This window comes from Annulohypoxylon maeteangense (genome assembly GCF_022496945.1).
Source record: "Annulohypoxylon maeteangense strain CBS 123835 unplaced genomic scaffold GGS22scaffold_3, whole genome shotgun sequence".
In the NCBI taxonomy this organism is placed as follows: domain Eukaryota; kingdom Fungi; phylum Ascomycota; class Sordariomycetes; order Xylariales; family Hypoxylaceae; genus Annulohypoxylon; species Annulohypoxylon maeteangense.
This window is the reverse complement of record NW_025953250.1, coordinates 380,572-394,772: the sequence shown is the minus strand read 5'-3', so window position 1 is coordinate 394,772 and position 14,201 is coordinate 380,572. Positions and strand designations below refer to the sequence as shown.

General features: G+C 48.7%; 6 protein-coding genes across 6 annotated transcripts; 3 read left to right on the top strand and 3 right to left on the bottom strand.

The window, feature by feature from the left end:
• Positions 1-871: 871 nt before the first annotated feature.
• GGS22DRAFT_89273 (Yip1-domain-containing protein) lies at positions 872-2,162 on the bottom strand. The gene is made up of 2 exons (XM_047968352.1): positions 1,599-2,162; positions 872-1,535 (listed from the first exon to the last, which is right to left on the bottom strand). Exons 1-2 carry the CDS (start codon positions 1,920-1,922, stop codon positions 927-929), a joined length of 933 nt encoding a protein of 310 aa, XP_047821635.1. The 5' UTR covers positions 1,923-2,162; the 3' UTR covers positions 872-926.
• Positions 2,163-2,573: 411 nt separating this feature from the next.
• GGS22DRAFT_185179 (protein transporter) lies at positions 2,574-3,087 on the top strand (the record flags this gene model as incomplete). Its single annotated transcript, XM_047964282.1, has 2 exons — positions 2,574-2,579; positions 2,665-3,087. 2 exons carry the CDS (start codon positions 2,574-2,576, stop codon positions 3,085-3,087), a joined length of 429 nt encoding a protein of 142 aa, XP_047821634.1.
• An 823-nt stretch (positions 3,088-3,910) lies between these two features.
• On the top strand, positions 3,911-7,065 carry GGS22DRAFT_89249 (uncharacterized protein). Its single transcript, XM_047968351.1, has 6 exons — positions 3,911-4,188; positions 4,253-4,489; positions 4,547-4,918; positions 4,988-5,111; positions 5,176-5,238; positions 5,293-7,065. The coding sequence occupies exons 2-6, from the start codon at positions 4,387-4,389 to the stop codon at positions 6,617-6,619; spliced, it is 1,989 nt and encodes a 662-aa protein (XP_047821633.1). The 5' UTR covers positions 3,911-4,188; positions 4,253-4,386; the 3' UTR covers positions 6,620-7,065.
• A 516-nt stretch (positions 7,066-7,581) lies between these two features.
• GGS22DRAFT_154310 (FAS1 domain-containing protein) lies at positions 7,582-9,801 on the bottom strand. The gene is made up of 4 exons (XM_047960018.1): positions 9,598-9,801; positions 8,525-9,528; positions 8,099-8,471; positions 7,582-8,011 (listed from the first exon to the last, which is right to left on the bottom strand). The coding sequence occupies exons 2-4, from the start codon at positions 9,088-9,090 to the stop codon at positions 7,898-7,900; spliced, it is 1,053 nt and encodes a 350-aa protein (XP_047821632.1). The 5' UTR covers positions 9,091-9,528; positions 9,598-9,801; the 3' UTR covers positions 7,582-7,897.
• Positions 9,802-9,888: 87 nt separating this feature from the next.
• GGS22DRAFT_154308 (uncharacterized protein) lies at positions 9,889-12,421 on the top strand. Its single transcript, XM_047960017.1, has 2 exons — positions 9,889-11,842; positions 11,928-12,421. Exons 1-2 carry the CDS (start codon positions 10,194-10,196, stop codon positions 12,052-12,054), a joined length of 1,776 nt encoding a protein of 591 aa, XP_047821631.1. The 5' UTR covers positions 9,889-10,193; the 3' UTR covers positions 12,055-12,421.
• Positions 12,422-14,121, bottom strand: GGS22DRAFT_154307 (uncharacterized protein). The gene has a single exon (XM_047960016.1). It carries the CDS (start codon positions 13,787-13,789, stop codon positions 12,515-12,517), a length of 1,275 nt encoding a protein of 424 aa, XP_047821630.1. The 5' UTR covers positions 13,790-14,121; the 3' UTR covers positions 12,422-12,514.
• Positions 14,122-14,201: the final 80 nt, after the last annotated feature.

Sequence of the window (14,201 nt, the reverse complement as noted above, 5' to 3'; positions counted from 1 at the left end):
GATCGCCGTCGCGCACAGCAGCAAGTGCGTTCGCCATGTCCGTTTCCGTCCACTGGTAGCGCGTGGGCTGCTTGTGTTCTTCGACGGAGCGGCGGGGTGGGGGTTTAGGTCTGCGGTTGCCGAGACGGTCGGCGAGAGTGGTTTTGGGGACGCGGAAGCGCAGGGAGGCTTTGCGGAGGGACATGCCTTCGACGGTGATGGCGTGTTGGGCTTGCGCCATGTCGTCTTCGGTCCAGGAGCGGTACTTGGATTTGCGCGCGGTGATGGTGGTGGTTGTTGCGGTGGCGGGAGGGATGATGAGAGGGGTTTCGGTGGTTGGGGGGGAGGGTAGGTCCATTATGGGTAGATTTATCTATCTATGTATTTGGGATATGTAGTCCTCCTTTGAGTTTTCTATGGTTATGACATTGAATAGATGCTGTGATGGGTATTATGAAGTGTCCTAATCTTGTGGATTAAGTTGTTAGGTTGAAATTGGGAATGCGGGGATCATTTTGCTCACTTTGTTGGCTGGGGGAAGTCCGGACACGTGCAATTCTGCAGGTACCGAAGTATCTCCTTCCTAAATTCATCGCGACGCTTGTGATAAGTTATGTATCCCTATGAAACAGGGGCAAACACATTGAAATATGTAGCGTTTGTTGAATCTTTGATTATATTATTCGTTCAATGCTGTACACCTTTATACCTGATGGATGATGGGACATTAATTCTGATTAACATCAACCTCTTCTGCTCATCCTTTTACGACGCCTTCCCCAGGACTGCCTCCGACTGCTGTCAAGCTATCCATAGCCCAAATCTATCCATCTATTGATATAGGGCGGTGTCTCATCGTAGTCGAGCCCAACTTTAGAGACTTCCCTCTACTATTATTGGACGTCGACAGACTAATAGTTTAGTGTTTTCGATGACTGACCAGTGCTTCATGACACGCCTGCCGCTTTGCCCAGGCTACCGGATCCCCTGCTGCTGAAAATGCTCATAATACCAAAGCCGACGTAGAATAACATGAGCGGGTATGCCACCAAGGCCCTCATCTGCATCATTCGTCCCACGGCGCAGAACATACCACTAGCGCTTGTTGTGCACCATACGATAGCTGCACTTGTCAAGATGTAGCCGAGCGGTCCATCCATCGGTATAATAATGCCAACAAGACTAGTCATAACTAGCGGGAGTAGGCAATACCCAAGTACACTTGCGCTTCTCGCGAATGTCAAGTTGTTGCTCAGTTGTCCCTTATTATCATCCCTGCCGCCTGCGTTAGGATCGCTTGGATAGCCTGGGGTAGCCGAGTATGCTGGTACAGCAGGTGATGTAGAATTAGAGTCGTCGGGTGACATAAGCGATAGGATTGTGTGCAGCGCAACCGATCCCATCAACGCTAGTCCGTAAATGTATCCGAAGTGCACCTTGCCGCTGAAGAGTAAAAACGTGCCGAATAGAAGGAAGAAGAGGATAGGGCCGCCGAGGTCTGAGTCGTCCATGATGTGTTGATCTATACGTCCGAAGGGGTTGAGGACTGCTAGGGTCTAAACAATATTTAGTGCTGTTGTCGAAGAGTTGAAATTAGTTAACTAGCGCGGAAAGCTCACCTTCATTTGTATGTGATCAAAGTTGACACCTAATTCTTCTAGCAAAGGAGGCTCTCCATCATATCCTTCCGTCGAGAAGGCGGCTAGCCAACCTGTCCGTAGGCCACCTTGCTCGCCCATCCTTCCACTCACGCCCGGCGCGGCACCAAAACCCCCATACCCACTAGGCCCAGGCGTAGGTGCGCCATATCCATATGATTGCGCCGCAGTTGCTTGACCTGGAACACCTGGCGAATATGTAGAAGGGTAGAATTGAAGGTTTTGCGCTGCTGCTGCACCACCGACGAACTGGTTTGGAGGAGGCGCGCCGTAGTATTGCGACATGTTTGGTGGGCCAGGAGTCGAAGTAACTCTCGACTTGCAATGGCAGGGATCGTGCAGTAGAATAGGAAAAAAAAGGTCGTGCCGGATGGATTGTTTTTTGGTTATTCAGAAAGCATGAGAGATCTTGGAAGCGAATGCAACAGTTGGTTGGTTGTGTTATGAATTATAGGAGAGAAGTTGTAGTAGACAAAGTTGTTTCGCAGGAAAATAGGTCACAAGTAATTTAGGTGAAAGAAGTCGCCAAAATGAATCTGTCTTCACAAGGTCAATACGTAACCTTCTTTTGGTTGCAGCTTCCCCTGTATTATGTGGCTGTTGACTGTTGATGTGGCTACCGTCATATCAAAAACTGTGGCGGTGTTAGGGTGGCTGGGTGGCTAAAAAGTGAGAAAAGATCCACTTCCTCGTTCTGTCCAACCCCACCAAACGAACATTGCCGGAATTCCGGAGCACCAAATCCGACATGGTCTTCTAATCGAACCGTTATCGCGACAATTTTCCAGTTGTGACGACCTCTTATTCTCTCAACACATTCCGAAAGGAAACACTTCTGTCGTCCTTATTCTTCAATCCCGGTATACTGCTCTACATCTTCATTGAGCGTATAGGTCTTTTCGACAGTGCTTTGGTTCTCTATGCAATAAAGATGGTATGTCTGTGAACAAGATTTTTTTGTACCCGAGTGAATCGAGTGAATTGGTGGATGCGCCACCAGTATTATTCCCGCTAACAATTTCCCCAGGCGCACCGCATCATAACCCAGATCGTCTTAGTAGGCAGCCGAGTTCTCGGTCGCGCCTTCGCCGAAGCCTATAAGCAAGCACAAGCTTCTTCTAATTACGCCCGCGCGCAAGCGAAAATCAACCCGAATGCGCCGTCGGCTCGAGCAAGCCTCTCCAGTGGCATGACCTTAGACGAGGCATGCAAGATCTTAAACGTTAAGCCGCCTCAGGGAGGCAAGGCGAATATGGAGGAGGTCATGTCCCGGTTCAAGAAACTATTCGACCAGAATGATCCGCAGAAGGGAGGCAGCTTCTACCTACAGAGTAAAATTTTGAGAGCGAGAGAGCGAATAGAAGTCGAGGTCGGACCTGCTATGGAAAAAGCTGCACAGGAGGCGGAAGCAAAAGAGGGATGGAAGCCGAAGGTGTACAAGGACCGGTAGCGACGTCGATTCCAACCAAATTAAATACTCAAATTTACCTAACCATGGGATGAGTGTCCACCGAAGACACCAATTACCCATTATACCCGAGATCGTTAGGGAAAAGCATCTTCACTCGAACGGCATGGCCTGGCGTTACTTGGGGGTTTTTATGCATTCAGGGACTTATCAGTTCCTTGTCGGGATAGGAAAAGACGAGGCTTCGTGTACTACGATAATCATTGTATACTACCAGTCAAAAAGGAGCGAGAATATGAACATTCGTCACGTATTGATCAGGAGCTGGCTGGGTTTCCTTATCGACCGAGGCAAAAATGCCACAACCATTTATTGAATATATGACTCGCAGAACATGAAATTTTCCTGCGGAGAATGGCAACTACCTAACATCTACCCAGGTAGGTAGGCAGTTACCTGAATCAATATGAAAGATATATTAAGTCTATCTAGTTGAGATACTGACTCTTGATCAAGAACGCCGGGCTTCACAGGAACTATGCGATCATCAACGCCTAGCCCCTTGAAAGATTCACTATGAGCCAGCCCAACGGAAGGCTATTTATAGCGATGTTTCGTGGGCTGAGGCTCGATATAATTGAGCAATTGGCCTAATATGAAGGGGCTTTACAGCGTTGAAGATTTCTGTCATCTATGGGCCTTGCCGGACATCCCCTACTTCATTCATAAGCTCCACTCAAGATCATCTCCCCCACCAGATACATAACTAATAGGTATAAAACGTGGCGGCCACGCTTATGCAAGCCCGTCACCAAATCACATGTCTGGAATTGTCTCCTTTTATTTCCAGGTCATAGTATATTACGTTAGGCTGGCCCCCAGCAGAGTACGGCCCCTTCGTTACTAACATCTTACACAGTAACAGAAAGGATATTCAAATTTGACCCTCAAGGAGATGATCATTCGTCTGCCAAGGCGGTACGAGCCCTGATCGGTGAACGCCGTGCTACACGACGAATATCGTCTGCTTTGATGCTACTCCCAATTGGCCGGAATATTAGCCACAAGTAACTTACTACTGCATATGCTGTATAACGTCAAGACAAAAATACTCATGATATTTTCAGCTTTTATTCTCTACCAGTGAGTCCCCTGAGGAAGTTACACGAAGTTCTCGCCCCCTACTAACCAGTGTGCTATGTACTAGGACCCTGGTAGATAATTGCCATGCTCCCACATCCTACTCGTTAAAACTAGTCTAGGAAGTGTCTGTATCGCCTTTATTCTAAATTGTTAGGTATCCTTCTTCGTACGACGATTCGATTTAGTTTGGATAGTTACATGGAGCATCACAGTCCGGCACCGTTAAATCGGCGTCCATCTACAGCATCGACAGCGAGCGGATGGACCGCAAGGACTCTCGCAGGGATGGGGTTAAGTACAGGTCATATATGATCTACCTACAGAGTCCAATGACTATTTTGACTAATTTTATAAACAGAACATGTAACTTTGGGTGATACTTTCGTTAATACGGAGAACGATGTTCGAAGTATTCCGTTAGAACTATCCAATGTACCCAAGCAGAGATCCGAATCAGAGCAGTTAGGACAGGTGCATCCAACTCAAGATGGTCAGGCAGCACCAAGCCCCCAGTCTCAGTCATCCAAGAGCATCACGCTGGTGAAGATATGGTGGCTTGAGATGGCTTCATTCTTTCTAGTGATTGTGATGATTGCCGCACTTGTGGGCACAATCCGACCTTACCAAAATCAGCCCCTACCTCAATGGCCATATTCTCTCTCTATCAACACCATCGTTTCCTTCTACTCTGAAGTAATGAGAGCAGCAATGATTATGGTATTAGGTGAATGTAAGCGAGTGATCAGACTCCTTGAAATTATTACCCAAGACAACCGTCGCTAACGATTTTCTAAACTAGGCCTCAGTCAGTTGAAATGGAGTTGGTTCACGAAGCCACGTCCTCTAGACCACATGGAACATTATGACAACGCGTCCCGCGGGCCATGGGGATCTGTCAAGCTATTATGGGCTATACGTCTGAGGTAAATCCAATGCGTAACACGATTATCGCTATATCATAGTGATCTAACGAAGAGGATATTTCAGTGCCATACTCCCATCCCTTGGTGGAATCATGATGATTCTATCGTTGTTACTTGTCCCCCTCACGTGAGTTGAAATGTCCACCTTCTCTTCTTCTAGACTTACCCAGGTATTATATAGGCAACAGATTGTCCAATTCAATTCATGTGAAATCCCAGATAAGACGCTCAATGCATCTATTCCGAAGACAAACTTCGCCTCAACTGGAACGTCTTTACATGTAGGAGCAGGACTAAACACTATCTATCCCATCGTACAAGATACAATGAACAGTGCGGTATACGAAAGCGAACTTAAACAGACGCCTTTCACTTGTCCAACCGGAAATTGTACTTTTGATGGAGTTTACCACTCAGCGGGGTGGTGTAGTACCTGTGAAGATATTTCAGACCAAATAGAGATTTCTTCGAAACCTGGGCAATTAAATTTCACTTTACCTTCATCGAATTTAACCGCGACGGCGGGGATAAGAACATTCGTGATGGCCCAAGGGAATACAGGTATACAATCCATCCTCGGATGGAGTGTAAACGGAACGCAGCAAAGATTATCGAACACGTCATGGGGAATCCGAGGTTACGGGGCAGCAGAATGCACAATCGACCCCTGCATTAGAAGCTATAACAGTACGGTGAAAGGGGGTAGATTGACGGAGACACTGTTATCTACATCTAAGAATTGGACTAAAAATGAGTACTGGCTCAACTCCATCGACGTCTCATGTTTAAAAGCTACTGAGATTCAAGCACTGCACAATGCTGGTTACGACTTCGACCCTGAGAAAACGGCGTGGCTCCCGTACAATCTATCGGTACGAGCTAGCGAAGCGTTCAACCCGTCAGTTATCAACGCCACGAATACGACCATACGCCCAGAATGCATATACCAGACGTATCGAGGCCAGATATTGAGCCTGAATACTTACCTCAAGACTATGTTTGCTGGCGAGGTCGCCTTTGCACCCTCAGTGCTAGGCGGCCCAGCAATTCTCCAGTCGATCTTCCAAGAAGGCAACGTTACCTATTCCACCATCGACGACACGTTTAACCGGGTTGCGCAAGCATTGACTATATACGCGCGCGGGGAAGGTACCAATATCACGGGTCTTGTTTATCAAACCGAAACATGTGTCAGCGTTCGATGGGGATGGTTGACATACCCCCTTGCTCTAGTACTCGGGACCATGATCTTCTTCTTGTGGACTATAGACCACACAAGGCGGAACGTGGGAAGTCGGCAAGACTACAAGTCTTCGCCTCTCGCATTGCTATTTCATCGTCTAGGAGACGCGGGAAGTGAGGGCCCGGTTTCTAATATTGAGAATAGTGGCGAGTTGCAGAAGAAGGCGAAGGAGATGAAGGTGGTGTTCCAGAGCACCAATGATGTGTGGCGCTTTACTGAGGTTGAACATGCATGTACTTCTGGGGTGAATAAACCAAGTGTTTAACCCAATGGTAGTTTAGTATTAACATCATTTTAATTAAGAGATTCAATTAGAGCTTACATATGCTGATGATCATACTTATTGTAGAGGGCCCCTTAACAGAATAGGGGTATGTAAAATATGCGGATCTATACCCCCCGCCAAGACTTAATAGCCAATTGTCCACTGAATATTAGTGGGTATTAACCGCTATAACTTGGGAAGCTCAACCGCTGAAGGAAGCCACCACACGACATGAGAATAGTTCGAATTACATCCTGGATGGGTTCAACCAAAGACCTGATGTATGCACCTAAGTTGCGTCTATAGCGAGTTCGCGGTATGGTCTATGTTTGGAGTTCCGAAAATTGAGTAGCATCGTCGAAGCTGCGAGTAAAAACGAGGAATATTTTTGAGCTGTTCGGCAGATTATCCATCTACCGCGATTCGGAACAATATTATTCCAGCTCTGAACAGTAGCTGACTAAGCTACTAGGTGGACTTTTGCTGTATGTTGTTTGCGAACTCTAACTTGAACTTATGTTCTACAATATCAATAATCAGTTCCCGTTCCTGCGATCAACGAAATGAATTACCAACGCACGAAATATGTCGCGAATGTCTATGGATCTCATACTGGCGTCAGCCATCTAGCTGTCTGGGTCACATGCCTTCATGCTACCTACCGAAATGTCTTCCAAAGATTTTCGCCTACGGTTGACATCTTCATTTCTGATTTTACTTGCAGAAAAAAATATGAAACATGCACTCGGAATTTTACTAGGCAATCGCGTATTGCTTCTTTTTCGTTGGGGTTGCAGATCGATGCTCAATATGGTAATCTGCCTGCATTCAGCTCGAAACTGTGCATGAATTATTGATTCACAGCGGCTGAAAGTGGAGCTGAAAAAAGGGGCAGCGTAGCAGCAACATCACAACATGGCAGTACGGCAAGTCAATATTGTTGCATTCTAGGACAACATTGGGTTAAATCGCCAACAACTTCACATATTTTCCGATTTACGTAAAACTTAACCTACAGAGAGGTAGGCTATCACGGACACCATGGACAACTAATGCAATGTGTCTAGGCAGGGCCTTCGCAGAATACCTACTATTCACGATATGCTGCATACGCCTATTCATTGAGTACCTATCTACCCACCCAGGTAGGATACGTCGCGTCGTTGAGAAAACATTAGCCCGTTCATAAATCCAGCCAATATGATGAAGGGAACATTATTAAATATTACGAGCCACCCCTTGCGCCGCCCTTCCAGCTCCACCAACATCAATAGTCGATTAAGCCAGGACCATCATTCCCATGAAGCATGCAACTCCGAACAAGCCGCCGAGGCTCATCGAGTTGAACGAAGCGGCGCCCGTGACGGGCACTGCGGGTGTAGGTGTAAGGACCTGTATTGCCAAAATGTTAGCGCTGGATCAGTACGAAAAAAACGACAGTTTTATACAAGGCAGTAAATATGGTTGCGGATGTCTTACCTTATTGACGACGTGCGCAACGCCGTTCTCAAGGATGAGGTTGGCCTGTGTGATCAACCCGCCGTTGACATAGTATCGTCCAGCACGGATGCTGATGGCGAGGGACTCGCCTCGCTGCGTCTTTAGGATGTCACCGTCCTTAAGGTCAGGTAGGTAAGCGACGTTACCAGCGATGACGTGGTCCGAGACAAGCTGCGAGGCGGGGAGGCTCGAGTTGGAGGCAGAGATAGCTTCGTTGGAGGGAAGGAATACGGTCACGGACTGGGTGCTCTCTACCGTGCTCGTCGTGTTACTGCGGGATAGCAGGCCAGCGAAGGCTGTCTGTCCCGTTGACTGGGCAGTGGACGATAGAGACTCGGGCTGAGTGAAGTAACTGCATGTCGTGTCAGACAACCACCTGCGCTCGCGAAGAGCGATGTGACTTACCCATCTGTGATGTGGAGTAAACCGCCATTGTACGGGATATCGCCTTTAATGACGTTGGTGATCTTTCCCAGACCAGAGGATATCTTAAGCAACGATGGGGTTGTTCCATTAGACTGGCGCCGGAGGAATGATGGCTGCATCCATCGTTTGGTGGGCGATGTGAGGTTGGCTGGTCGAGTGTCGATTACTACTCGTTGACCCTGGCCGCCCAACAGCGGACTCTGGTAGTTCGTCTCGAGGATAGAACCAGGAATCGACCGGCTAGAGGTTTCTAAGCTCGTTGTCGCGCGAGATGACTGGAATGCTGCCGCTCGTCGATCTGTCACCGAGAGATCTCGTCCTAGCACCGATATGAGGTCATATCCTACATCTGAAGGCGCAAAGACCGTTCCGACTTGCCCCGAGAGGTATAACTGTAGAGTTTCGGGATCTGACTGGATGAATTCCGCGAACTTGGAAGCTCCAGACGAAACGAGTGCCTCAACAAGAGTTGGTAGAGATTGGGCTGCTGCCGAAGCGGCGATTCCCAGCAGGAGAAGCACGGCGGTCTGGGGTTGTGGCAACATCCTGTAACTGATTCCCGGTTTCTATGATTCTAGAAAATCAGAAGTTTCGGTACTACAATCAAGATCTCTGTGTTCTAAAGACGAAATAAGTCAAGAAGCGAGCGTTGGGGCAAGTAAGGAGGGGTTGGCTGTTATTATGGCGGGTCAACGTGGGCTCTTTATTTAAATTTGGTAATAGGAGAGGTCTTGGAAGTACCATAGCTTCTCAGGTACGGTAGGTACCATCCCTCGAGGTCACGAAGGTTACAGTACTTTGGAGGCTCAAAATCAGAATTGTTCAACCTCTTAGACACGCAGCTTTATGCATGCGCGTCCTACCGAACAAGGTCAAGCGCCTACCTGAGTTGCAAGGTATGTACAGCCGTGAACAATATTCAATATTGGATCTACGCACTTGATTCGGTAGGGCACCGATGCATTGACACAATTTGGATTTGTGCGTGAGCTTCCTATTCCATTCGTTATTCAAAGCCTGGACTTAGCTGATATTAACCACTCGATATAGGTCTTGGCATCTCAAAACATTGCAGCTGAGCTATCCCTTTCCCTTTATTGCCTGCCACGCCTTTTACCCCCATTGTCCGATCAGGCTGCTGCTGTTACATCGCCGTGTAGTCTGACTTTGACACCTGCAATTCGGGAAATCGCTTATGCATGCTTTCGGCGACCTGACCTGAAGCGAGAGCTGATAGATACTATTGTCGAGAATCCTGTAAGTCGCCGTTCCAAGGGCTATGGTGAAAGCCGAAGATGCATATGTGATGTGTACTATGATTTGTTCTAATCTAGTAAACATAGTGCTGAGAGGACAGCATACGAGCTCGTAGGACTGTTTACTGACTTGTCTGGACTTGCATGTACATGATTCTTGCGATACCGATGTACTGTACCTGACGAGAAGTCTGTTGTTGACCTTGCCTGCGGTAAACCAACTGCCGCAGCTGCCGGCAACAAAAGGATACGACAGGGCGGACGTGAAGAGGGGGATGGTCTATGATTTAATCAAGCCCACCTCTTACTAGGGCGTGCCGAGCCGATCCTCTTCCTTCGACAGTTTTCTGCAACTATACGCAACTCGGAGACTAGACACGTACTCTTCCAAGATGGTCGTCTCAACGGCTAATCAACTCAGTTCGACATACACTCTTTGGCAAAGATTCACCTTCCCCAGCGAACATGGCCCCAGAGATGCCGTCGCCGTGCCGAATTCGGTGGCCGAGCAGCTCAACTCCGCTTATACCCTCATCATAGATATGGCACTTGTACAGTTCTTCACCATACTCTTCGGTATTAGCCTCTATTTTTATTTGCGGAAATACAATGCTGTGGATCGAATGAAAAACATTAGTCCTTTAGCTCCTACTATCTGGAACAAGAGAGCGGATCTTGTGGATTTAATAGTCGAAACTGGCACTTCGAAGGACAACTGGCACAAACCGAATGTCATCTTGTTACTATTTGCATTCCTTATCCTTTGGGTTGGCGTGAAAGCGACAGGAGTTCTTGTCCCTCCTCTTCTCACTCTCGGTACTGCGGCACCCGTGAACCCGGCTGCTATATATGTACCAGACCGTACCAACGATAACAATGCAGAGACGGCTGCTCTATTCCCCCTGGAAGTGCCACGGTTTATTCGCGCTCTTGGAAGCACGGTGAACGAAGAAATACGCAGCAAAGTCAATGTCAGCGATGCGAAACCGATAGGACAGACTAGTAATGGCGAAAGAATTCTGCAAATCGACTACTCGTATAATGCTACGGGAGCCGACTTCGGATTGCAGAAATATCCCGAGTTGACCCTTAACGTCGTCGGTTCGTGTACTACGGAGTACGGGTGGTTGAACGTGACCGCCCCTTTTATCTACAATAACGATGTATACGTCATAGACTGGTACAACCTCTTCGGAAACACATCAATGAATCGGGATGTGTCTTTGTTCGACGGCAGAGAGCCGGTAGGGTCATTCTTCATCGGGGATCCCGTGCCGGGTATACTACCTGATAGTAACGCTACTTGGGCGGCGCTTGTATCGTCAGTCAATAGAACCAGCTTCAGTCCCGGAACCGACCCATGGTATCTTACAGGGCCTGGTATAAGTAATTCAGGTGCCGGATATGCAGTATTGGCAGCGCGACCGGCTCTGTCGTGCTGGGAGGATAATATCTGGTCGTATAAAGGCCATAATAGTACCATCGGCGCCCTCACAAGTACCGCACTCCCAGGCTTCGAAATATCCGACAGCCTCCAAGACATCTTCGCTGCCGTGCTCGGTACCCCTATGATACAATCGGTTGGCCAACATCTGCAATCTTCGGCTCTCCTATCTACATCCACAGCCAGCAACCAGATATTCGACGCTAGCTCTAGCAGTGTCCACGACGACCTCGAGCGTCTGGTGCAGGCGGCATACGTAGCGACAGTCAACATTTTGACCGACTTAACCTTGTATCCTGTCGGAGCGAGCAGAGATGTGCGGAACGTGGCACGCGGAGACTCTGGCCAGACCAGAGATGGGATATCCGATTTCGTTGTCTGGAGTCCGGAAATCAAGACCTTGTCGACATTGGTAGTCATCGTCATCCCAAGCGTGTTCGTCGGCCTCTGGTTAATAGCCATTATATTAATGTATTACACCCCGGTTGGGATCGTCACCACCCTTGATTCGAGCGACTTGCAAGGGTTGCTTGCGAGAGGTGGATCGGATGAGAGGGCAATGGTTTTAGTCAACCCACCTAAAACCCCAGAGAACCAGTAAGTATTAACTCTTTACACACCTTCCATATTCATCTACCAAGATATATACCTACTATATACCTACTTGATTCTAACGATATAGATCTGTAACGAATTCCAATCAAGGTGTCACCGGAAACGAGACCACAGGAACGACCGCGAACGTCACGACTTCGTACAATGTGTCGCCAATCACAGAGTCAGGGCTCGGTGCAGAGAAAAAAGATTGAGAAATGGTAGCTAAGCAACGGGATCAGGATTAGGGCTTACGACTGTCAAGATCTTGAAGTTTCTAGGTTCTCTATTTTTTTCATGTTCCTTTTCTTTTTCTACCCTTTTAAACTGAATGATACCAAGTCGGAGACCCGGGTTTATAACGAGATATGGATATCCAGCACCAGAAGGCGGACCAGCGGAACTGGGGTGGGGAGGGGGGTTGACATGAGATCGGATGAGTTGACGGACTGTTATGTCCCCTTAATGAATTTCAAGCTTAACGTACTGTGGTGTTATTCTCTAATTACCTAGTAGGCAGGTATACTTTTAGGCATATTAATAATAGGCTCGCTCATTCATTCAACCATCATATGGAGAGAGAGGATGTGTTTGGCTCAGAATTTATCAATTTTGAATGTCAAACCCATGGTAGTAAAAACATCTCAAGTAAACATAAGTCATCATCATACTTGATCAGAATCCAAACCCCATTGGACATCCTCCTGTCGCCCCATCTTTCTCTTCGATCGAAAGCTCCTTCATAGCTTCTGCCTGTTTTAATACCTCCTCTCTACCCATCTTCTCGAACTCGGCCGGGCCAAGCTCCTCCGGCACATATCCTCTTCCTTGATACTTCCCGCCAGGAGCGACCTTGCCACCCGAACTAAGCCATAACATCACCCGATTATAGAGTGTGTCGGCCACATACCACGGCTCAAAGCCGACAAACTGTGCGCTCCGATATATACGACCATCCTTAGCTTGCGGCGCCAACGGATCCATAGGCACAGCGCGCGGTAGGAAGAAATACCGCACCACGAACCCGCGCACGCGAAAGAACCCCTTCGTCAGCATCGTCGCCCACATCGGCGGTTCCGGAAAACCCAAGGACTCGCGAACCGGCTTCTCATCGATAAACGAGACGAACAAACTCCTCATCACACCATGCAAGAAAGTCGGCATACCCCTCAAGAACAAGTTAACCGTAGCCTCCGCAACCATCTTGTTCGACGGAACGAAGTACATATGCTTAGCCTCATACTCCAGCTTCCACGTCTCCAACGCCTCCAGGGTCTCCGGCACCAGCTCCAAAAACCCCATGCGCCGCGCAAGTTCGCGCCAGTACACCAAATACGCGACCTTCTCCATCCGCGTCACCGGGCGCCAATCATACCGATCGATCCAGCGCGCGGGCTCGAGCACAAACAGCGCAAGGGTATGCACGTAGTCCTCGCGAACAATATGGCTCGTATACCGCTCATGCATCCAATTCAGCCTCGCCATCGCCCTGCGTCCCCTCTCGGAATCCAAATCGCCACAGAGCAACTCAATCAGCAAAATGGCCGTATCCTCGGCCCGTCTCCCCACGCGCGACGGATCGCACAGCTGGCGCGTCTTGACAAGCAGCGGGGTGCCGGTGGCCATACCGTAGCTCTTGACGAGGGCCCACTGGGTGCCGAAGTAGAAGAGGAAGGGGGTGTCGCGCAGCTGGTGCAGACGCATGACCTCGGCGGCCTGCCGGTAGTTCAGCGCGTACGGGTCCGCGACGTAGGCTGCGTATTTGCGCTCGAGGGCGCGCAGGGCGCGGAAGCGGAGGACTTGGACGAGCGTGAGATAGCATAGGAGCGCGGTCGGCACGACGATGCGCCAGCCCGGATCGCCCGGATCTGCGCGGCTGAGGCCATTGATGTCGGCGGAGGATGAGGGGGGCGGGAATGTGCTGTTGGTGGTGGTGGAAAGCGGATCCATTATGAACTAACTGCCCAGGGAGATAAAAACTAGGTATACATAGTGTAGTCGGTATGATGTCTAGTTAGTAGGAAGAAGGAGAATACATACGAAGAAAGGAAGAAAATGAAAGAAAGGGATCAAAAACGCAGATAACGTAAGGCATGTTTCGTTTCGTCCCTTGCATCGATTGATGCCTGCCTTAATGAGTGCTACCATACCGAGGAGTGGGGGACCTCGGGGGGTTCTAGAAGTGCGACAAACGACATCGATGGATATTACTGGCTCCCCGTATCAAAGGCGGATTCAAGTTTCACGGATCCGCCATCGATTCGTACGAGAGAAAACCGCTCGGGATCGACCGTCGCCCGCCAAGATGCAAATGTGAAACTTTTACAGACTAGTCGCATCCGGTATAATACCCGAAAACGAA